The sequence below is a fragment of the Lepidochelys kempii genome, chromosome 7, assembly GCF_965140285.1.
Source record: "Lepidochelys kempii isolate rLepKem1 chromosome 7, rLepKem1.hap1, whole genome shotgun sequence".
NCBI classification, from domain to species: domain Eukaryota; kingdom Metazoa; phylum Chordata; order Testudines; family Cheloniidae; genus Lepidochelys; species Lepidochelys kempii.
In genome coordinates this window covers 9625536-9651182 of record NC_136386.1, presented here as the reverse complement: position 1 = coordinate 9651182, position 25647 = coordinate 9625536, and the positions used below count along the sequence as shown (strand labels likewise).

Genomic DNA, 25647 nt, shown 5'->3' with positions numbered 1-25647 from the left:
TTTGACTGAAATAGGTCTATCTGGGGATTGCCTTGCGCCCTGGATATCAACAAGATTTCCTCATGATTCAGACACCAGTCTGAGCTCGTTACCCACTGACAATTTACCTGCTTTAGTGATCCCTTTTATGTGGAATGACATGCTGGAATAGCTTAGGTCATTTAGGTCACCAGCTTAGGGACAGGTACAGTTATTCTTTCTCATGTCTTTAGTCCAGAGGAATCCATGAAATTCCTTCATGTTCAGCCTTCCCTATGGTGTAATCTCTGTGCATGAGATCAGAAGACACAAGAGCTGGCAATTAAGATACATGGACAACACTCACTTTTGTGTCACCTCGACTCTGTGCCTGGATTTCAGTGGTCACTTTTTGCCTAGGGAGACTGTGGTCCTGCTGGCCTCTGATGAAGCTTTGGAGAGGAGAGAGGATGTAGAGGCCTCAACAAGCCATCCGGTCTCTCACCCCCTTCCACTGGCAGAGTGAGGTCCTATGAGCAGGGAGCAGTTTTGGCTAAGATCCCCTGAAAGGCACCACTTAGCCATTGCCTTGCTCTATTTGGGCAGGATTTAAACAGAGAGAAGGAGCTTAGTGTGAGCCCTGTTTGGGGAGCAATGCACAAAAAATATTGGTACTGTAAGGGAGAGGATGGGATCGGAGGGGGGAATTCTTTTTGCTGCTATCCCCAGAAGTACCTTTAAAATATGGGATTGCAACAGGTCGAGGGGGAGCGCTAGACCACTGCTCTGATTGAACTGCCAGAGACAGAGCAGCTGGCCCATGGGCAGAAGGGTTGTGGTCCAACCGAGGACCCGTTGGGAGTCTGACCTGTCTACTATTTGCAGGAAGAGAGGTGCAGCCCAAGTATCTTGGACTGGCTGAGAGGCTGAGATCCAGAAGGAAATCATTTGTCTGCAAAACAGTCTGCTGAAACCCACTTGGGAACAATTTCTGTGCAATCCCCACACCTTCGCTACAGAAGCATCAAAACAAATTGTCTTAATCCAGGGTTAGCTTGGCTGCCTGCATTTATTGTTTTTTCTTACTGTAAATAACTATTTCTTTTTAAAAAATCACAGAACCATTTGGTATATTAAAAGTACGCCAGAAGGCAACATTTTAAAGAGCATAAAACTATTGCTAGTTACGGAAAAAAAAAAAAAAAACTAGAGACAAGACATTCTGAATGAGCAAATGAATGAATCTTCCGCCAAATCTTATTTAAAACCTGATGTAGTGTTGATTGGAACCACCGCTCACACCAGGTACCTCCAGACTCACTCAGCAGAACGACTGTCCAGTTTCTTTTATATGGATCGTACAGTCAGTATATTCTAATAAAGATAAACTCCAAACTCATTACTTTTGATACACCTTGTTCTTGACCTAAATGTAATCGTAATTTTTCCTGAGGGTACATAATATACATGAAAAAGTTCAACTTCCTTTTAAAACACCATTAGAATATTTTACTGGATGTGGACATACACTCTGGTTACTCCTAAATGCTATTCTATTGAGTACAGTTTATATTCACTGGCAAAGCTAAATCTCAGGGGAAGCTAGAGAGGGAATGCAATTTCTAGTAATAACAGCTCACAACAGTGAATACTATCCACTTATCCCCACAATTTCCAGCTATTTTGGACTCCTTTCTGAATTAACCTTTCATATCAAAAGGAGCAATTCTGCACACTAGAGACTCCGACACAATTTCATGCATAATTTATTCACTCAGTTCAACATTAAACGCAGAGTCCTTGACTTTGTCAAGGTGGATTCTGCTGGCAGACTTCACAAGCAGCAAAACAGGAGAAATGAGATCTGCAGCTCAACCTATTCACCTATTCTTGCTGGTAAAGGGGGGCTGGAGGTAGAAAAAACCCTACATGGTTGCACAATGCCCTGAAGTCAGCGCAATCTTCTGCAAGCATGTTAATTTTTTCATGTTGTATTTTAGACTTTGAAATGGACATAACAAAAACAACAAACCTGAATCATTTCCCCTGCACTTTGCATTCACGTTGGGCCCGATGCTGCATTCTTTGTTCAACAAAAACTCCCCCACAAGTCAATGGGAGTTTTGTATGCAGGATTGGGCTCATTTGGTACAACCCTTGCATGTGTGTGAAGGCATGTTATTTAGACAGAATACTACACATTGGAGTATTTTTTTGAAAGGGCTTAGTTTGGAAAGGATTCTGGGGTGTCAGTGTGAGCACCAGAAGTCTGAACACAGAAAAGGGAAGCTTCCATGCTTATTTCAAAAGAGTTTAAATTCTGTATTTTTGGTCATTCATCTGTACCAAATTCGGGACACAAGAGGTTATTTTTTCATGCTAGCAAGTGCATGCTAGGCTGCCACTGCCCTTTGCTGCCTATTTTCACTTGCACCTAACGCAGGTTTGAATCAAATATTCAAATGTGAAAAGGCTATTGCATTATTATTATTAAACAGTATGCCTCTTCCATGGATGGATTTGTATATGCCAGCTACCTGCAGGAGGTAGGTTTTTACACACCTGGTGAATCCCTTCAGAAGTGGTAGCTACATTTCTAGGAAAGATTTTACTGCATTGCACATAAAGAGCTGCAGGTGAGGAGAAGTTGCCCAAATGCATTAACAAACAGGCAGTTTTTCACCATAAGCAGCATATCTATCTCAGGCCCCGATCCAGCAAAGCCCTTAAGCATGTGCTTAACTCTAAGCATATGAGTACACCCATTAACTTCAACGGGAGTACTATGCTAATCTAAATACCGTACAACCTGGTAGTGTTCTGAGGCATGGATGGAATACACAGTGCTCAGAGAATATGCCAGGCAGTCCTATTAAAGATAACTTTGGCATGTATGATGTATCTTCCCAGTGTTGGTGGCATGCAGCATTCACAGAGTTGATTTCTACCTGCAGTGCTAAACAAAACAAAGCCATGCAATAGGATGTGCAGAACGGGTAATCTTTGACAAAGGGACTAAGAAACTTGCTGTGATTATATGTTTAAGTCACTAGAGGGAGAGGCTTTGGGAAGCCTGCATGGGGGGTATATATGTATCCTCTGTGCTCTGCTGCTACACTTCATGGAAGCTCCATGAATGGGGTGAATTAGGAAAGCTATGGAAGCATGTCCAGTAGATATGATCTATATGGATCAAATTTCCTGTGGGCACAATTCCTGTGGAAGCTGTTGCAGACTACAGGCCACAGTAACACTCAAGGGGAGTTTTTGTTGCCACTCTATGACTTGGGGGTCAGGACGATTCTGTCTCCCATGATCCCTGTGGAGCACCATGAAGAAAAGGAATTTATTGGGGCTCTGCCATGGAAGAGAGCATTTGGGCTGAGCTTTCATCTCTTCATAAGTTTAAGACCAGAAGGGGCCATTACATCATCTAGTGTCTGACCTCCCACATATCAAGACATTACATTTCACCCAGAGAACCCTATGCTGAGCCCAATGACTTGTTAAACTAAAGCATTTTAGCTCTCAGGAGACTAACCTATTGTACGCCACCAGCAAAGGACAGGAGAGAGACTTAGGCACCGATGTCACCAGAAGGGAACTGATTAGGTGGCATATGTCCTGATGATCCTACCAGACAACCCGTGCTCCATTCTCCAGAGGGAAACAGAGAACTCCCAGTGTTGTCAGCCCATCTGACCCACAGGAAAATTTCTGGTGGTCAGTTAGACCCTAAGCACATGAGCACGACACATCAATCAGGCACCTAAGATAGGGGATTCTCCATACCACCTCAGAGCACCAGTCCACCACAAGCAGCTCTAGCTCTAAGGTTAGAAGGAAGAAGCTAACACACATGTCCCATTGAGCACCTGTGCAAGACACACAGATATCTGACCACTTCAATAGAATACCACAACTAAAAACATCTTTTGGCTCTAAGAAATCAACTTGAGCTGCAGACAGACATTTTCAGCTCTCGTTTTTACACGTTTACCTAAGAATATCACTGGGATTTTCACAGCTGCCTAATGGGGGCTAGAAGCACAGCTCATCAATTTCAAAGGGAATTGTGCACCTAAACCCATCCCCTGCTCTTTATAAAATGTAATATCTTTTCTATGAAAAAATAGGTTATTGTCATTACTGCTGTACCTTAAACAGGTTTTTTTTTTCCATGTACGTAAGAACATAAGAATGTCCATACTGGGTCAGACCAATGGGCCATCTAGCCCAGTATCCTGTCTTCCAACAGTGGCTAATGCCGGGTGCTTCAGAGGAAATTAACAGAACAGGTCAATTATCATATGATCCATCTTCTGTCATCCAGTCAGAGGCTTTGGGACACCAGAGCATGGTGCTGCATTCCTGACCATTTTGGCTAATAGCCATTGATTGACCTATCCCCCCCATGATCTTATCTAATTCTTTTTTTAATCCAGTATTGTTTTGGCCTTCACAACATCTCCTGGCAATGAGTTCCACAGGTTGTAGTTAATCTCCTAAAACAGTGATCCTGCTCCTGTTGAAGCCAATGACAAATTGCCTATTGACTTCAATGGTGCAGGGTCAGGTGCTAATACCGTAATTCTTCAATCTTTCCATAAGAAGGAACCCACAGCCAGGAGGCAATAAGCACCTCCAACCAAATACCGAACACATTCAACTCCCACTAGCTTAAATGGGAGTTCAAGGCACTGAGCCTCTTGCAGCATTGTGCTTGGAATGTTCTTTTGGTGGTTGCTGATAAGAAGCAACAGGAAGATATAAAATCAATTGCAGCATTATGTTTCAAGTATTTAATTTTCATGTCTTGGCTCCCATTCTGGTCCCTTCTTTAATCTCTACACAGCAGGTACCCTGCCTGCCTCTAGACATTTTAATTCAGTCACAGTAAGTCAGTTGCACAGAATGAGCACTAGAGAGCAACAGCAATTCAATTAATTTCACGCTCACTGCAGGGAGCAAGGATTTTAAACACCACTTGTTGCAGGTGATCTGTATCATTTCATGTTCAGGATGCATGCCAAAGGTCTATTTCTTTCCTATCCAAATGCATAGGTCACAAAAGCCAGAAGTCAAAAAGCTCCTGGCCATTCAATTTTAGAAATGAATACAGTCCCTGCTAATGCAAATAATGTTACAGCTGAGCCCACACTTTAAACTGACGTCATTTTCAGTCTCAAATTCATTGGCATTAGTACTAGAAATGTCCCTTGCTTAATGATGCCTACCATGGGTGATCAGCAGAAATAGAACCCTCAACCTTCAGAATCAAATGTTTGGGTAGCTAACACTTCAGACAAAGGAGTGCCTCCATTAGCAGGTATCAGTGGTAGGCTTTACTCTTCTATGGGACCAGCCTATGGACCAGACAAACCAAATCTGACTACCATGCTACATAATGCTTTGGAAGTGGAAAATTTTTGTCCTGATTCTCTGATTGCATCATCAGTAGGAATATATCTAGAGAGTATCATCAAAGAAAAGACCTCTACCATTTCAGCGGCAGAACTTGGTCCATCTTTTGTAAATCGTACCAGATGGCTAGTCTCTGTGGGGTCAGTCACAGAGGGCCACATGTATACTTTGCCCATGTGTTGCTTTGGGAATCATAGGATCTGATCCAAAGTTCACTGAAGTCAGTGGAAAAGCTTCAATTGACTTTGATGGGTGTGATCCAAAGTCCACTGAATTTAGAGATGAATCGTTCTCCTGATTAAAAAGTTTCAACTCTTCTAGATCGGGAACAGAAACAATACCGTGATTTAGCAGTCCAGTCACACACCAGGAATAACAAATAGCCCCAACTAAATAGTTGAAATGAACAGTTCATGAACAATCCACGCACTGAACTTTTTTTTTTTTTTTGCATATTTGCAAATGGCAAAGAAATCAGGATAAATCAGCAACCTGAGAACAGGAAATAGGACTACATTTATTTGCAAGCAATACCATCACCAGCTCTAAAAATGAAGTCCCCTTCCTTAAGATTGCAACCACTTTGGGCAGGGAAATGTCTTTTTGTTCTGGGTTTGTACAGAACCTAGCACAGTGGGGCTCCTAGATGCGACGGTAATACAAATAATGAATAACGAATAGTAAGTGAGTTTACCTCCAGAGTGGCTGCTGTGGGTCCCACTTTCACACTTATCTGTTTGACATGAGATGAATAATCAGACGCTTCCTGGCTTTTCACTCCAAGATATGGCTCTGTTGCACATGCAGTTATTCTTCCATCAACTGGCAATGCCTCCGCCATAGCAAGGATAACGCAACCTTTAAGCCTGCCAATTAATAAAATCCTCTTGGCTCCAACCATATGAACAAACAGCCTGAGAACTTGGCCTATTTAAAGAACATAACAAACTGTTAAAAATAACCATATTAAAGACAATACACTGTACATTGTTCACAATGAAAATTCAATCTAACTTCTAAGTGATCTTTTTTTTTTTTAATCACATCTTAAAACACTTCAGAATAGGGGGTTTAACAACAGAATCTGACAGCATCTCATCTAAAATGCTGCTAACGACAACAGAATAAAAGTCCTGGTTTTAAGTGTAGAATCTTTATTATCAATGCTGGTATTGTTTAAGTGCTTGTTAAATAGTGCTTGAAATATTGCATATTTTAACATCCCCCCAGAAGAAAATGGCTTTAAGATGTCTTCTGTATTCTTTCTGGGACCAGGTTAAAAAAAAAATCACATTACCTTGCATTTGCTCTTAGAGTCATTATCCCCAGACAGCACCATCATTTAAGAAATTTATCATCAGCGCTGTCCTTTGAACAATGTATTAGTGTAATACATTACAAGAGTGCTTCACTGCAATGATGTATCACGGAAAAGAGGGCAACATCTGGGAAGAATGAGTCCAGGAATAGATTTAGTGCAATAGCTTTGCACGTGAACACAACCCCAAGTGTCGTTAGTTTGGAAAGGACCAATACTTGCCCCACTGCAAGCACACTTAAACCACCTCTGCCAACCTGCCATTTAAAAAAAAATTGCCCTTCACCCCATTAATCTGATCTCTTTATTGTTTGTGAAAGAGGCAGAGCAGGTTTGCAAATTGGATTTTCAAGAAAAATGAAGAATTCAACCTGAGAAAAACCTCTCATTTAAATCCTTTTTGTCTCAAACACTTTCACGTTGTCCGCCGGCATCCATCAAACCCTCTCTCTGGATGCATGGGATATAGTGGGACGAGCATCATGGTCTTACTGGTATCTGGCATTCAAAGCCCGTAGCATTTAATTGTGACTCAGACCGATGGACTTGCCTTTTAGATAGCCAGAGGCACATTCTTTATGAGGCTTAACTTTTGGTTCAACTCCTGCGACTTTCAGCTGACAGCCTTCAAGTGAGGCTATTCTAAAAAGGAAAAAAATCAGCTGAATGTTATTGTCTTGTACAACATCTACAAATTCCCCCACATACACCATGGCACAAGACACGGCATGCCCACAAATAGTGGAATGATATGCAAGAATATTGGGGTCCAGAAGAACCACTGGTACCCTGAGCAACAAGGGTCCCCGGAGGGCTTTGAAGCAGGCAAGCAGCATCACAAGAAGAATAGACTGCTCTGCTGTGGTATGTTCCGGAGGCTCCTATGCTCCACAAGTCACAGAATTCATTCAGAGTCAATCCAGCTCTAGGACAGCAGTAACTCCCAGGGCATTGGTAGGTTGTGGTCATGGTTTATATAAAACAGAACCGCTGTAAAGGAAAGGAGGTCCCTCGTTGAGAGCTGATGTGTGGCAACTCCCCAGCTGTTCTTGGTATATTATCTCTGTGACCTCCACTGAGCACTCCTTTTCTGGGCTGGCAACTCCAAAACAGAGCTACTGCCTTCAGCAGGCTCAATTTCTTGGAGATGGAGCTCATTTAACCTCCTCTCTGTAGCCCGGGAAGAACCCACTGGACATCAGGAGACTCCATGATGATAATCTTGGGAGCCACCAGGCATTATTCCACAGAGCCCAGCTAGCGTACAGTGTATGCCAATCAGATAGGGTTAAATAAGGGTATGTCTACACAGCAATTAAACACCATGGCCTGAGTCAGATGATTTGGGCTCGTGGGGCTCAGGCTACGGGGCTGTAAAACTGATAGGTAGAGATTCAGGCTTGGGCTGGCGTCTGAGCTCTGGGACCCTGGGAGTAGGGAGGCTCTGCTTTGGAAAGAAGACAGCATGGGATATTGAAGCAGGCCAGAGCCACCAGGCAGGTGAGATTCCCCCATCTGAAGAGAATACCCACCACAGCTGTCAATCCCAGGAGGCTCGTGACGCTTCTACAGGCCAGAATTTTACGCCACGGAAGCTATTTTTATTCCTCCCCCCCACCCCACCCCCGCCAACCTTCAGTAAAATGAGAAAGAATTCATAACCCATATCAGACACACTCAGATAATCCAAGCCTTGAAGAGCTGAACATTTCCTATAACCTCTTTTATGCCCCTCACAAATGCTTTAACAACTTTAATAAGATAATGTATAGCTATTATCATACAGCTAGCGCAAGTCAAACAACTATCAGCTATTATTTCAGCAACAGAACTAATGCTCAGCATTCCCGTAATCCGCAGACTGGAACAGTTTACACATTGTCAATTTCAGAAAGAATTGGCTTTTCCCACAGATCAGAATTTACGCTGATAGATGGGAACTGTTTAGCAGACCCTTCACACCCAGGTAATATGCCGCAGCAAAAAGAGGAATAATGAGGGTATCAACTGGACTTCTGAATTAATGATACCTAAAATTAGCTTAATTAATTAGTTTAGTTACTAAAATAATTTAGTTAGCAGCATAATTAATATTTGTAAAGCACTTTTGAGATAAAAGCTGTACTGCATACAAAGGCTATTATGATTGGGCTGAAACCTCAGGCCCCTAATGCGTTTTATCGAGAAAGTTCAGCTGTGTTTACTCGTAACTAGAAGAAGCAAATAGAGAACAGCGTGTTAAAAAAACCAACGGCTGCATTCGAGCAGGATCTCCAATGTTGCAGACTGTTAAAAACATAGCTTGTTCTTATTAGTGGTTAAATCCTGACATTCTTTCTGAGGCCTCGATCCTGCAATGAGCTCCACATAGGGGTGCGGGGGGAAGATCCCTGTGCCTGGACAGAGCCCCAGTGAAGTTCATGTGAAGGTCAAGGCAGAACTTGGGCCTTAGCTATTAACCAATTGTTTTGCCAAGTCCTTACTCAGACAAACTCCCTGGTTTTATGGGAACAGAGAAGAATCAAGCCCCTTCTTTCTTAGCTCTCCTAAAACCAGTACAAAAAAAATCATTGCACTGTGGGTTTTAAATGAGTTCTAAACAAGAAGAAAACTGTTAAACGGTATGCATATGGTGAATCTATCAATGGGAGCGGTGGATTCTCCATCTCTTGAAGTCTTCAGATCAAGACTGGATGCCTTTCTGAAAGATATGCTTTAGTCAAACACAAATCCTAGGGCTCAGCATGGGTAACTGGATCATATTCTATGGCTTGTGTTATACACAAGGTCTATTCCATTCAGGTTGTTAGAATGTTCAACATCACAGTATCTGAGCATCAACCACTATTGCATTAAGGAACATGACTAACATCTGTCTTATGTTTTTTCTCTCATCCTCTCCTCAGTGGGAGAAGTGTGTGCAGTGGAGTGTTCTGGTTTGCATTTTTTAATGATTATATTTTAAATATATAATGTATAACAGATATGTAGCAATGTGTGTGTGTTTGAATGCACACACCCCCACATAGGTACATTGCTTTGTGTTTGGGTTAGAGAAGGCAAGGTAAAAGAAATGTGCCTTGCACTTTACAGTGGAAGGAGGTGAGGTTGTCGTTCCTGCAGGAGCTCATTCCACAGTCTTGGGGCAGCCCTGAGGGATTATGGTCCCTTAGGCCCTTAAAATCTACGGCTTTAGGGATCAGACCATGAGAAAAATGCACAAGGTAACAAATAAATCTCGTTACTTCTTTGCAGTTGACATTGCGTCCAGGTAAGGGTCCAGTCCAACAGCAATATCCAGAGCTTTCTGTAAATAATGCTTTAGCTGTTCAGGAACACGAGAGTCACCATGTGCTATTTCTCTGGCTTTCCTAAGGTTCTCAGCAATAAGCCCCATTGGTGTTTCTGAAAAAGAAAACAAAAAAGGAAGTACTTTTCAAATTGAATATGGCAGTACCCCGTACAACGATTTTGTAACTGCTCCGGTTTAATGGTTGTCCAGTGGAAAATAAAAGCTTTTCTGTTTTTAAAACCTGAAAACAGAATTTTGTTTTTTGACAAAATGAAAACAAAAGAAAACACTTGCATCAAAAATCCAAATTAAGTAAAAAAAATCCAGACATTTTAATTGAAAATACATAGAATTTTTCAAGTTGTTCTTGTAGCCATCAAGACCTTCTGCTCCAAAACATGCAAGCCCCTCTCACCTGACTTGAAGGAGAATCTCCATTAACTGTAGAAACAGCCACTAAAGGGCATTTGATGTGCACATAACCCACTGGTGAATGTGTGTTACAGGATCCTTTCTGTGCCTGATTTACAGGGTCAGAGTCTGTTATAGCCGCAGCAAGGAAGCCTCAGCTTTTCAGTTAATGCTTCTAGCTCCAGCAATCCTGGTTCAATCCCTGTGTGTCTGCCAAGATGGAGTAGTCTGTCTCACGAGCACACACACACACTGACATTCTGTTTGGTACAGGGCAGTTGTACGCACGCACACAGTATTACACGTTCCACCAGTCAGACAAAGTTTGTCTTAAAGCACCGGGGTGTTTAAAATGAACATGCTGGCTCCGGTCATGAGCGATGGTCAGGAATTTTTGACAAAACAGTTTTTTTTGGAAAGGAGAGACTGACTCTGCAGCTTGGTGCTCCGGGCACTCTCGTGGGAAGTGGGAGAACCAGATTCAAGTCCCTGCTCCAAATGAGCAAGATCGGGGACTTTGACCTGGGTGTCCCCTCCACCTTCCACATGACAGCCTTAAGCACGGGGCTGTTGGCTTCTCTGGGGTCTCCCTTTCTCTGCGTTGGATTCTGTGACAATTTTTGAAAGGTCTTTGGTTTGTCTCACTGACGAACGGGAAAAACTTCTGAAATCTCAAACATTTTCACAGGTTGGGAAAACCCTTTCTTGCCCAGCTCCTGCTGCCATTGAACTATACTATATTCAGCTACAGGCACAGAAATCAGCTCCTTCTGCTTCAAGAACACTTGAGCTAAAGCAAATGTGCTATTAAGCAGCGAAGTATTAGGACTTCTAACTGCAGCAGTAAGTCATTAGCAGGGACCGAACACGGAGGCTCTGATTTCCAAAGACTCTGAAGCCTCTCTATGTGATCAAGGAGTGTGGTTGCACTCCATCTGGGAGTGAGGGGGGGCGGCGGGGCCCTTGAGAGTCCGAGCCACGATGTCGACACAGCTATGCGTAGTGCACTGGCATGAGCCCTGTTAAGACAACTCTGTGGGCCTGGGCTGGGAGGCTTGCCCTCAGAGGCAGCGTAGAGGTGCCCAAGGAGACGAAGAGCCACTCCCAGATCCTTTTCATGAACCAGCCATAGGTGGCGACTCTGTGGGTGCTCTGGAGCTGTAGTGCCCACGGGGAAAAAATAGCGGGTGCTCAGCACCCACCAGCAATAGCTGTTCGGCCACTCGGGGAGGAGCTTGGGGGAGGGTGGAGACCAGCAAGTGGGGACCTCAGGGAGGGGGCAGAATGGGGACAGGAAGAGGCGGCGTGAAGGCAGGGCCTTAGGGGAAGGGTCTTGGGGAGGAGCACCCCTAGGGAAAAGGAGAAGTTGGTGCCTACGGAACCAGCCACTATCTGATGCCATGCTTGCAGTGACATTTCTTCAGGTAGAGAGAAGTGGCCTGTCTCTCACACACACACACGCAGCCAATCCTGCACAGATCACAGAGCGTTTCCAATAGCAGTTCTCTCAAGGTGCCTAGTTGCAAAGTCTTAGCACGAGATGTTCGTGCTTTTTTGCACAGATTCTCACTTACAGCTTTTAGCACCACACAGTGAAAAATCAAATGACAGGGGATATGGGGGGTGGGGGCATGGCAATACCCTATAAACAGCAGCATTACAATCCAGTATAACAATCGATTCACTTGAGCAGAATTCTTCCAATCTCCATTTGTCAAAACGCATGTTATGCTGTGAAGGGATCTGATGACAGCAATTTCAGGGCAGGACAAATCAAGCCGTTTTTAACACAAGTGGGGTGGAGTTGTTTTCTGAAGGGCAACATTTTATTCTCTCTGTGATAGAAAAGCTGCTAAAGAACATCACAGCAGCAAGAAGGACCAAAGGGCCATGGCCTTGGCTCCCGGCTCCCACAGGCCTGATCAGCAGCACAACCTGCAGGGAGTCTGGACCCAATGGCCACACCCACCCACCCACAGTACTCTTGGGGGGGCGACAGGGAGTGGCTTCCTCAGCAGCAAAGAGTGCTGGGAGGTCTGTAATGGAACTGCAACTCCACCTGCTGACTTACCGTGCCTGAGCCGAGGATGAGGGCAAGGTGCAACAGCTGGCCAGCTGGTCACAGAATGACCTGGCAGCAGGATTCCATCTCCCCCGATTAGGGTGACCAGAGGGCAAGTGTTAAAAATCGTCACAGGGTGTGGGGGGTAATAGGTGTCTATTTAAGAAAAAGCCCCCAAAATCAGGACTGGCCCTATAAAATCGGGACATCTGGTCACCCTACTCCTGGTGACTGAAGAGCGTTCATACGAACAGCTCAAAGGCAAGCCCCCGTGCACCGACCTCGCTTCCCATCAGGTGCACCGGGCGGGCAGAGCAGGTTGGGCCATGGGGGAGCCCATTTTTCCAGGCCTCCCCCCAATTGGCCAGAACCCCTGGGCACAGGCCTCTTTGGCCCACTTGCTAATTTGCCACTGCCAAGGCTGATCTGTTCCAGTACCCTGCTTCTGTAGCTGTCACAGTAGGTAGATGTGGATAATCTGACCCCACATTAGATTTCATCCTGATTTCTAATAGTCAGAGACTGGCTTAAGCCCTGAAGCATGATGCTTAATATCCCTTGCAAAAATGTTTATCATTAATTATGATAACTCTGCATATCCACAGAAATGTCTAATCCCTTTTTGAATCTTACTAAATTCTCAGCCCCAACAACTTCCGGTAGGAATGAGTTCCCTCATCCAATTACATGTTTGGTGACAGTCTATCTCCTCATATTAGTTTTGAATTTGCCACCTTTTTAATGTAATGGAATTAAATTATGTTCTTGTATTGCAAGAGAAGGAGAAAAGAAGCTCCGATCTATCTTTTACAGAGCATTTATTATTCACTCTGAACAGGCAAAGGTTTTATTGATAATGCAGGGAAAGAAAAGGATTTGCCTGCAGTCTATGAGTTTTAAAATCAGTGAGTGACATTAGTTTGAGTAACAGACGCAGATTCAGTTAATTCTCCAGAACATTTGCTTGCTAATTAAAACAGATTTTGTAACTCAGCCCCACCTTTATTATAACACCAACCTCAGGTGCCAGGAATTATGAAAGGAAGAGAAACAGTGAGAGCTACGTGCCAACATCAAGTATATACACATTACACAATCACCCCAGGAAGCGCTGCACTTATTAATGATACCCTGGCCCAAGAGCAGAGGTCAGAATTGCTTTAGTTTATGCAAGCCCCAGACAAGTCCGATCAGGACACAATTCACGGCTAGCGCCCTATCAAATGCTACATACTACTGTGAACTTTTTAAATTCTATTTCTACTCTGCATAATCTAGGTACGTGATAAGAAATCATTTGAGCAGCTGCTCCTCTCCTTTGCTGCTTTGGGGAAGGACCTGTCATTTTTTTGGTTGCTTGTTTGTATAGCACAAAGCACAATGAGACTATTTGGCTATATTTTCTTTTTTCTTCCCTAAGTTTCTCTTGAAGATCCCTCACACCTTCTCCTTTCGACACCTGTCCTCCTTCTCTTCACCCCATTCTCCTCTTTCTACCTTTCTGCATCCTCCCCAGCCAATCTAGCATCATAACTTCAATGTGTCGGGGGGGGGGGGAGAAAAGGACTCACCAGGAGTTGGATAACACTCCCAGATCCAAAGCCGAAAAGGAGCCACAACCAAAGGGCAGGCAGGAGCTACTTATAGGTTCTATAGCACCAGCAGTTCTTAAAACAGAACCACAACTGTTCAGCATCAACCACCGTGCCCCAGTTGCAGGCCGAGAACCCCATCTTCCTCCACCCCCCATAGAAAGGATGCTGACTCAGAGGGAGGTTATAACTTCTGGATAGAGCCGAGCTAATTTGGGACAGACTTGGATTCAGATAAGCATTCAGGAAACTCAGAAGTCAAAAAAAAGAGAAGGGAGCAGAGCATGAGGGACTCACTGTATAACCTTGTGTCATATACACAGAGCCACATTCTTTGCGGTATAAACTGGTGTAATTCCATTGACTCCAACAAAGCTGTGCAATGGAGAATTTGGATACATTCAGAATTCAAATATACCTGACGTTTGGGCAGATGATAAGAGGGTGGAAAAATAAAAGGTGAAAGACCCAAGCTGACCTTCTGCCCCAACACTCACCTCCAGTGAAGAGTCAATGACTATACTATAGGGGGTCTAAATTAGCTGTTACCACTCAAGAGAGAGATCTTGGCGTCATTGGGGATAGTTCTCTGAAAACATCCACTCAGTGTGCAGAGGCAGACAAAAAGGCTAAGAGATTGAGAAAGGGATAGATAATAAGACATATTGCCTCTATGTAAATCCGTGGTACACCCACATCTTGAATACGGCATGCAGATGTGGTCACCCCATCTCAAAAAAGATATATTGGACTTGGAAAAGGTTCAGAAAAGGGCAACAAAAATGATTAGTGGTATGGAACGGCTGCCGTCTGAGGAGAGATTAATAAGACTGGGATTTTTCAGTTTGGAAAAGAGACGATTAAGGGGGGATATGATAGAGGTCCATAAATCATGACTGGTGTGGAGAAAGTAGACAAGGAAGTGTTATTTACTCCTTCTCATAACACAAGAACTAGGGGCCACCAAATGAAATTAATAGGCATCAGGTTTAAAACAAACAAAAGGAAGTATTTTTTTCACACAACGCACAGTCAACCTGTGGAACTCCTTGTCAGAGAATGTTGTGAAGGCCAAGACAATAACAGGGTTCAAAAATAACTAAATAAATTCATGGAGGATAGGTCCATCTATGGCTATTAGTCAGGATGCGCATGGATGGTGTCCCTAGCTTCTGTTTGCCAGAAGCTGGGAATGGGTGACAGGGGATGGATCACTTGATGATTACCTGTTCTGTTCATTCCCTCTGGGGCACCTGGCATTGGCCACTGTCGGAAGACAGGATACTGGGCTAGATTGACCTTTGGTCTGACCCAGTATGGTCTTCTTATGTACTTACAAGTGAAGGCTTGATCCAGCAAAAACAGAAGAATGTGAGTAAGATTACATCTTTGCAAGATCAGACCTGTACACAATCCCCTGGGAGGCTTGAGTTATAGGCTCAGATGGACCTTGTGCACTATATGAAATAAAATAGGAATCCAAGGGTATTATCTAACTCCTGGTGAAACAGTTTTATTGTTGCACAATGAAATTGGATTGAAGGAGAAGGAGAGTTGGAAGAGGTGAAGAGTTTGCAGGCAAGTGAACAGAGGACAGGGTGTTCTGGGAAGTGCTAAGTGTAACAGTCAGTGGGGAGATCTTGTCTTCAAGAGAAACAGGAAAATATTGTCAAATAAATGCCTATTAGGGATAATCTGGCACATCAGGCATCGGAATTTGCTTTAAGCTAGTTATGTTCTTAAGTCTTTGCAAGGTGAGGATCTACAGCTGGGAAAAGGTAGGAGAAAGAGGAGTGGATGGGGGGGCTGAAAAGAGAAAAGCAACTTAATTAATTACACACAGTCACTTAGGGAATTGTTATTATTTGTGAGTAATTATGTTCAATAACTTTTTTATTTCCTGTGCATCATTTAAATTAGGGAATTTTAGCACAACACTCTAATTTAAAGGGCAGTGCATTGTTTAATACATGATTTATAGAGAGAAGACCATCATCATTTGTTTATGGTGGCCTGCAGCATGCACTACAAACTTCCCAGACAAAGAAGGGCTCCTGAAGGAGCGCAGAGTCTCAGAACAGACAGATGATAGGGGAAATTGGACAGACAAATCGGGATTTATACACACACACACACACACACACACACACACACAGAGTCAGCTAGATTAACTATAGTCAGCATGGAAGAAGTGGGAGCTGATATGTGAGATGGATAAGGATGAACTCAGAGAGGTTGTACCATACATAGGGACCTATGGTGAGGAAGGCAAAGAGATGACTGTGCACCAAGCTAACAGATGCCAGGTGTAGTTTGGGTTTTGCAAAGACAAAGCCAGGGATGACACAGGGCCCCATTTTTTCGGAACTCCAGAGGTACGAGGGGAACTGAGCTTGGGTACGGCGGTGGCTGATTTACATGTACGGTTCCATTTTTGGGGCCATCTCTATTTTACATGTCCCACACTCTTATTCATAGAATCATAGAATATCAGGGTTGGAAGGGACCCCAGAAGGTCATCTAGTCCAACCCCCTGCTCGAAGCAGGACCAATTCCCAGTTAAATCATCCCAGCCAGGGCTTTGTCAAGCCTGACCTTAAAAACCTCTAAGGAAGGAGATTCTACCACCTCCCTAGGTAACGCATTCCAGTGTTTCACCACCCTCATAGTGAAAAAGTTTTTCCTAATATCCAATCTAAACCTCCCCCACTGCAACTTGAGACCATTACTCCTCGTTCTGTCATCTGCTACCATTGAGAACAGTCTAGAGCCATCCTCTTTGGAACCCCCTTTCAGGTAGCTGAAAGCAGCTATCAAATCCCCCCTCATTCTTCTCTTCTGCAGACTAAACAATCCCAGCTCCCTCAGCCTCTCCTCATAAGTCATGTGTTCTAGACCCCTAATCATTTTTGTTGCCATAGAATATCAGGGTTGGAAGAGACCTCAGGAGGTCATCTAGCAGGACCAATCCCCAATTTTTGGCCCAGATCCCTAAATGGCCCCCTCAAGGATTGAACTCACAACCCTGGGTTTAGCAGGCCAATGCTCAAACCACTGAGCTATCCCTCCCCCCATATTCCCTCCGTATAGTAAATAGGGCCATTTTATAACCACAATCAGGGCCAGATTATCCAAATGGCTCCAACCCCTCCCCCACCCACCCCAAGCCCCAGCATTTAGTCACCAAAGTAAGGTCTGGATTTGCAGAATGGCTCAGCACATTCAGGGCTGAATCCATTTGAAAATCTGGCCCTAAATGCTACAATGGGATGAGCTGAGTGCTTGACAATCTAACTCAGACACTTCAGGGTGGTTTTGGCAGTCAGCCTCGATGATGCATCTCAGGCATTGGCAACGTCTCACTGCAACATTTACCAGGTGTTATTTCATCAATGTACACCCACCGAGACATTTTCCCAAGACCCTCTGTTCACATAAACCACAAGAGCAAAACTCAAGTGCTTTCTTTGTATCAGCCAAAGTCTAAGAACAGAATAATAGATGTAAAGGAGAAGCTGGATTCTACTGAGACTTTCTGATCCAAATTTTGCCATTGGCAGCCATAATATATTAAAAGTCCACAGTACCAAAGGGACCATGTGGTCTTCAAATGACTGATCCTATGCTTTCAACAGAACTCAACAGCCAGAGGGAATGAGAGGTGTCTTGACAAAGGATCTGATCCAAACCTCTTTGAACGCAATGAAAAGACTCGCATTGACTTCAGTGAACTTTGGATCAGAGTGTGTTACATGTGCAGTCCCTGTGTACTTCAGGTGGGTCAAAACTCTGAGGACCCTGGCTCTGAAACTTTTCCAGATATGAGGTATTCAGTATGAGGCAACAGGTTACTGAGGAAAAGCAAGAGGAAACACAAGTTGACAATAGCTTCTCTCTTACCTGTTACCTTCCTTGCAGTGTTACTGAATAGCTGAGAACTCATCTGCCTATGATAGGCATGTCCTGAAGTCAGGATAGCAAGGCTAGTAATATAAAGAAAATCATTTTCATAGATGAAAATGGAAGGTCATATGTAGTGTTTTATTTTGAGAACCTGATCCAAAGCGCTGAGAAATCAATGGGAGTTTATTGAGCACAGTGGACTTTGAATCAAGCCAGGATAGCTCAAAACGAATGATTTTTTAAAAAATTGAATTTTCATTTTAATTAGATTTTATTTAAATATATTTTTCTTTAAAAAAAACTATTTGAAAATTATGTCAATCGATATTAAGGCTTAGATTTACTATAATAATCTACTAAAATCTTTTAAATTTAAATAAAATAATAATATTCAATCAATAGGTTTGCTTCCGAAGCTTTAAAGATATTCAAACCCTGAACTGGTGGAAGTAACTGACTTGGCACCTGAAACCAGACCTTGTTGTAGTGCTCAACCAGCTTCTGACAGAAGTAACCTTTTCTGCTGGCGCAGATAGAATATTTCCTTTGTTTCAGTTTATTCAATCACTTCGGTTCCTAATTCAAAGTTGAGAAACCAATGAGGAGCTGAAAAAACTGGAAAGCTTATTTTGCTCTCCCAATCTATGAATAAAAACCAGGTGTGAAAGGTTGAGATCTGCTAGTTCTAAAACCTGGAAAGAGTGGTGACCAGAAATAATCAGTTCAATTTATAACTACCATTCATACTTCCTTGGTTTAATGCGGCCTAATAAATCAGTTTTAAATACAAAACAAGTTTTAATAAAGTTATTTCCACCTTCCTTGTGTGTCACTAACTAATAATTAGATAAGAAATCCACCATTCACCATTTTCTAACATCAAAATTGTAAAATTTAAGAACCTTAGTAAGGTAGGTTGCTTCAATAAATGTGAATCGATATAGTGTATACTCCTGGTTGGTAAAAAGAAAACTTGGAAACTATAAACTACAACCCAAACTCAAGTGGTATAATTATGCAGTAAATGTTAATTCAAATAAATTAAAATAATAAAACATTTTGAAATATATCCTAGCTCAGGGCAGTAAAGAAGAGGATTTGCTAGTTGAAGACAACAACTAGCTAAGACAGACATGTTTCCATAATACTGGAGAATGCACCTAAAAAAAATAAGAGCGGGGACATCGCCAGCTGGTGTCAATAGTCAGAAACCGACAGCGATTTCAATACAGCTATGACAATTGACACCAGCAAAGCTTCTTCCCGAAAGCACGTGCGCTTTTGAGAATAAAGATGATCCAGACTAGGAAACTAAGAACAGTTTATACCAAGTGCTATATGAAAGGGAGAGAATCCACTGCTCTTTTAACTATGTTGTCAGTAGTATTCTCCTAAATCTTCGATAGCACTTCCTTGTATGGCAAGGTCAGCTGGAGGATATGATTTACTGTCTGCCAAACATGTGCCTTTTATTTCCCCATGAGGGAAAAAAGTAGATTGTGTCCTTGTTTTAACTGAACCTAGAATGACTCACAGAGGAGGAACCCCCAAGGGATCTGCTGAGGACAGTTTGCATTGCTAAGAGTTCTAGGATATTCCCAGAACAATAAGAAACCCACAGCTTCAACTGGCATCCTAGTTCCTCCGGCTCTGCTTGCCACTCCAGACAAAAGACAACCACCTGTCCCCAATAAAATGTGCATTCCCAGCACCAATGCCTTCCCTCCCCAAACTGAAAAGGGGGGACCGATTGCCCTTGCATGGAACCCTGAACTCTGCAGAAAGGGCAGCCTGGGGAGAGGTTTACCTGTGGGGTGGTGCATGATGCTCCAATTCAGCCAGATTCCGGGGGCTGCTGCTGTCTGTGCAGTGCTCAGCTTGGTAGTGTGCATCCCTCTCCACGTGAGGGGCAGGGCTGCCATGGGGGACACGTGGGCATAGGCAGCAGAGCCTGTGGTTGCTACTGGTTATGGAATGATCGCCCCTGGCTTGGGCTGGGCTTCTTAGCCCCAGCTGCACCAGGCAGCTCCCAGGCTACTCCCTCCACCAGGCATTTCCAATAAATGCAATAGGGCTGGGGAGAGCTAACCGCATCACACAGACAGCAGTGGAGTTTTGGCATCTATTTGTTTTATGTAAGTTGTTTGCTGGCCACAGAGTGCGATTCATAGCTGGGGTTTTGGAAGTTCTGGGGCTAGGGGGAGAAAATCAGCAGTTACACAAGCTTACGGCTGCACAGTAGAAAAGACTAGAGATACGCTCCAACCAAAGGCCCAGAGACAACTTGTGAGGGGGCATGCGGGGGCACATGTCCCCTGCTGCATACCACCAGAACCTTTAAATTGTGCCCTGCCTCCCCTCCCACCACTGTCAACAGTTACGTGTTGCCTCTGCCCAGAGCCCCAAAGTCAGGAGGAATTTGAAATCCCCATAGCCCACGGTACATTTCCTAAGGGGTCTCTAGCTTTACAATAAAGTGACCCAAAAGAGCCTATAGTTTTCTTACACAATGCCTGCTGAAACACCACTGCCTGATGCTGGTGATATTGCCAGGTTTCGGCCTGTGTGGAATTGCCCTGTTTTGGAGAAAGGGAATTGAGGAGCTGGCAGGTCAGCTCTGATGGGCTAGTGGAATATTCAGACTTTCCAGACCCATTGATTGGATTGACCACATCAGCCCCCTCTTTGAATCCCTCCACCAATGACCCCGCTTCTCTACCACATCAAACATAAGCTGCTGATCTTTCCTTTCAAGGCCCCTCACAGTCAATCCTCACCAGACCTGTCATCTTTCATTTGTTATCAGGCTGTCGCTGCTCACCTCCAATCACCTGGGATGCCGGCCTCCCTTTGCCCACCTGTTAAATTTCCAAACAGGACCTTCGTTCTTTCTCCCATTCCTCTCTACACCCTTGGGAGGGGATCCCTGTAAAAATCCATATATCCACCTCATTATCCATTATCCCTCTTGAGAACTTTCCTTTTCCCAGATACCTGCAAAAGACTGGACAACACATAGGCTGCTGGTGCATTGAGAACAGCCTATCATGCTGAACAGTACTGTCTCACTATTTACTTGTACTCCTGTCTGTCTGCATCCATCTGTTGCCTTTTGTCTTATTCTTAGATTTTAAGCACCTTGGAGCTGTGGCAGCTTTTTTGTTCTGTTTGTACAGCACCTAGCACCATAGGATCCTGGTCCAGGACAGGCGCTCCTAGGTGCTACTGTAGTACAAATTATCCCTTCCCAGAAGGAGAAAGTGAGGCGCAGAGCAGTTTCAGTGATTGGTGCAAGGCTACCCAGTGAGTCAGTGTCAGAGCTGAATTTAGAACAAACCTCTCTAACCATTAGAATCTACGGATAGCCATGTAATATCCACTGCCCCTAAAGGCTTCCGTTCTGCTGGCACAGGCTGGTACAGTAGGTAATGTACCAGGTCAACCAATGCAAGGTCCTGGTGGTAGATGGTCATTATAACTAGCCCAACATTTGAGAGCTAGCTTGCCAACATTTGAAGTGAAACAGGAGACATAACAGCAGAACAAAATCATAAAAGGAAAAGCAAATAAAATAACTGACTTCAATTTCTCACTGCTATTAATCAAAACAAACAGACAAGACTAAATAGATCAGCCCCTTTAAATACCTAAGATTATCCCCATATGTCACTTAGTAAACTATGAGCCGAATTAGATCTTATAGCCCCTATAGAAACTGATGCAATCTGCATATGGATTGGGAGTTAAAAGTTTTAAGTATTTTTAGTATTGTTAGGAACAGAGTAATGCTCTAACCATTCCACAAATCATCTCTCCACAGGTTTGCTGGGTGACCTTGGGCAAGTCATTTCTCCCCATACTTCAGTTTCACCATCTGTAAAATAGGGATACATCTATTAACTTCCTTTGCAAAACACTTTGAGATCTACTGATCAAAATTGTTACGAGAGCCAGGTCTTCTTCTTGTTGTTAATAATAATTAATAATACTCTCCTTGAAGTCAAACTTACTTTAAAAGATTTTATCCTAGGAAAATTCTGATTCTATTTTAATAGCCTTTTCCAGGCAAGTTTGCTGGTCTAAATTTCAGAAATGGTTTTCAATTTCATTTAGCCCTTCACTGATCTGTAAATGCTAAATAATTCTTGTTTTATGGCTACTTAAGAACTAGTGGTTTTATAGTCTGTGATTTTAGGCATGTTTTTAATTTTCTTCATCTGTTTTTCAAGTTGCTATGCAACTCCCCTATCTTATACAATACCATTATTTTTCCCTCCAAAATAAAATCTCTTAGTAACACAGATAGCGTGTTCTGTTTTGCTAATTATTTGTCATGTCCCCCATTGATTTTGTTCATCTCCTTAAGCGGTTTAATCCCTCATCAGTCTACTTTTACTCTGTCTAGGCTGTTCTAATGTTGCCTGTGCCCATGCTATCTAAATGATTTTGTTTCTACCTGCAATTTGATTTGAAACATGGCTTTAGTTTAAAAGAGCTGGCTGAGGAGCTCGCTGGATCATTAATGTTAATTTTCAATAAGTCTTGGAGCACTGGGGAAGTTCCAGAAGACTGGAAGAAAGCTAATGTTGTGCCATTTTATAAAAAGGGTAAATGGGACGACCAGGATAATTATAGGCCCGTCAGCTTGACGTTGATCCTGAGTAAGATAATGGAGCAGCTGATACGGGATTTGATTAATAAAGAAGTAAAGGAGGGTAATGTAATTAATGCCAATCGACATGGGTTTATGGAAAGTACATCCTGTCAGAGTAACCTGTTTTTTTTTTTTTTAATTATTATTTTACAAGTTTGGTTGATAAAGTTAATAGTACTGACATAATATACTTACACTTCCTGTAAGGCATTTGACTTAGTACAGCATGACATTTTGATTAAAAAGCTGGAACAATATAAAATTAACATGGCATACTTTAAAGCATTAAAAACTGGCTAACTGATAGGTCTCAAAATGTAACTGTAAACAGGGAATCATCATCCATTGGGGTCCCGGAGGGCCTTGGCCTTAAACACCTTTAGCAATGATCTGGAAGAACACACAAAATCATCACTGATAAAATTCACAGCTGACATGAACAATTGGGGGAGTGATAAATAATGAAGAGGACAGGTCACTGATACAGAGTCATTTGGATCACTTGGTAAACTGGGCGTAAACAATGTGTGTGTTTTAAATGGCTAAATGGAAATGTATACAACCAGGAACAAAGAATGTAGGCCATACTTACTGGATGGGGAAGCAGGGTCTCTGAGAAAAATTTGGGAGTTGTGGTGGATAAGCAGCTGCTCCCAGTGTGACACTGTGACAAAAGAGCTAATGCAAACCCGGGATGTATAAACAGGGGAATCTCAAGTAGGAGTAGAGGTTGTTTTACCTTTGTATTGGAACTGGTGTGACCACTGCTGGGATATTGTGCAAAGTTCTGGCGTCTACAGTTCAAGAAGGGTGTTGACAAACTGAAGAAGGTTCAGAGAAGAGGCAAGAGAATAATTAGAGGAATAGAAAACCTGCCTTACAAGGATAGACTCAAGGAGCTCAATCCATTTAGCTAACAAAGAGAAAGTTAAGGGATGACTTGATCACTGTCTATAAGTACCTACGGGGGGTACAAATATTTAATAATGGGCTCTTCAGTCTAGCAGAGAAAATCATAACACAATCCCATGACTGGAAGCTGAAGCAGGACAAATTAAGACTGGAAATAAGATGTAAATTTTTACAGTGAGAGTAATTAATTGGAACAATTTACCAAGGGTAGTGGTGCTTCTAGTCTGTTTGCCAGAAGCTGGGAATGGGCTACAGGGGATGGATCACCCGATGATTACCTGTTCTGTTCATTTCCTATGGGGCACCTGGCACTGGCCACTGTCAGAAGACACAATACTGAGCTAGATGGACCTTTGGTCTGACCCAGTAGGGCCATTCTTATGTGGATTCTCCATCACTGACAATTTTTAAGTCAAGATGGGAATTTTCTAAAAGATCTGCTCTAGGAATTCTTTTGGAGAAGGTCTATGGCTTATGTTATACAGACTAGATGATCACAATGATCCCTTCTGGCCTTAGAATCTATGACCCTAGGGTGGTGGTGATCAAAGGACATAATTGGCAATAGGAAGGGAGACAGATGGTTTTCTCTGGGGATGGTCCAAGACTGTGGAATTAACTTCCCCCCAGAACAAAGGACCATCAGAAACCTTGCCACTTCCTTCTCCAAGTGCAATGTGCATTTTTACCTTGTCTTCTCTGATATAAACACATGGCAACAGGAAATTCATATTAAAACCAAAAAACAACAAACAACAACATCCATCCCATTCCCCCCTCCCCTCCCCAACACACACACACAACCAAAACAAGACATTCAGCTGCACACACTTCTCCCTCTGGGGAGAGGATGGGAGAACCAACAGGACAGATGTGTAGTCATGTTGCTTAATGCACTACTGGAAGGTGTTCAGATTTATAGAATCATAGAATATTAGGGTTGTAAGAGATCTCAGAAGGTCATCTAGTCTAATCCCCTGCTCAAAGAAGGACCAACACCAGCTAAACCATTCCAGCCGGGCTTTAAAAACCTCTAAGGTTGGAGATTCCACCACATCCCTAGGTAATCCATTCCAGTGCTTCACCACCCTCCTAGTGAAATAGATTCTATGGTGATGAGCATGATACAAGACCCTATGAAGAATAGAAAAGAAAAAAGTCCTCAAATATATTGCAAATTCTGACATTATAATTTGCTCTTTAAAGCATTCTCCTTGTCACCTTTTATGTCCTGTTATGAAGTCTAGTTCAAACATTACTACTCATCATTGGAAATCTGATTAAGGACAGGTTTAATAAGTAGAACATGACATTGCTCTTTCTACCCCCATCTCCATCGAAAGCCATGTAGTTATAGTGGGCTGCTCCAGAACAGCAGAGTGGGCCACTCGACCGGCTCCCTGAAGCCACCAGAGGCTAGGAGGAGAGAGCAGGCTGACTAGTCAGCCCTGAACTGGAGATCCAATTTGAGTGAGTGGCGAAGGGGGGAGGCGGAAGAGAGGAGATTCTCTTTGAAGGAAGGTACAATATAGTCACCCCTTTTTTAAAACTTGTTCAGCAGGGCAACCTCCTCCTTTCCTTATTTGTTCATGTCACATCATACCGTTGGATCACAACATCACATCGCAACAGTAAAAAGTTCAATGCAAGAAACTACGCAGAAGAAGCCATTTGCAGCGCACAATAACTTTATTGAACCTGCAGATTATAAACAATACAATATACCTCGTATTTACATGCCAATGGATGGCGCTCTTTATATTCAACAGCTGTCTACATGTATTCAGGTGCTGCTTTTGTTATACAGCATGCTCGGCACAGCACCTAGGCAAAGGCTGAACCAAAACCCTGGCTCTGAATGCCACAAGCTAGATGTGAACCCAAATCCTATGGTTTAAGGCCACCACTCGTTTTGATGTAATGTCACCATAAAAACAATGCTTCACAGCATCCATGGAAAATTGGGATTGGCCCTGATCATATCTTGGATGATCTCACAATAATCACACAATGGGCAACTGTGATTTGTTAGCATTAAAGGGTATTATTTTGATTGTCCCCTTGTGTTTCCAGTGGAACACAGGAATGAGAACTCCTGGGGGCCTATATAGCCTGCACAAA

At 43.1% G+C, this 25647-nt stretch overlaps 1 protein-coding gene across 1 annotated transcript in view; it reads right to left on the bottom strand.

Annotated features, from left to right (window-relative positions):
- LOC140915157 (uncharacterized) overlaps positions 1–17469 on the bottom strand; it is a 48693-nt gene extending 31224 nt beyond the window's left edge. Inside the window, exons 1-4 of the mRNA XM_078853915.1 lie at positions 17433–17469; positions 9946–10105; positions 7251–7342; positions 6077–6309 (exon numbers count right to left, since the gene is read on the bottom strand). Coding sequence (XP_078710041.1) covers positions 6077–6309; positions 7251–7342; positions 9946–10105; positions 17433–17469 — 522 coding nt within the window. The remainder of the gene's footprint in view (positions 1–6076; positions 6310–7250; positions 7343–9945; positions 10106–17432) is intronic.
- Positions 17470–25647: the final 8178 nt, after the last annotated feature.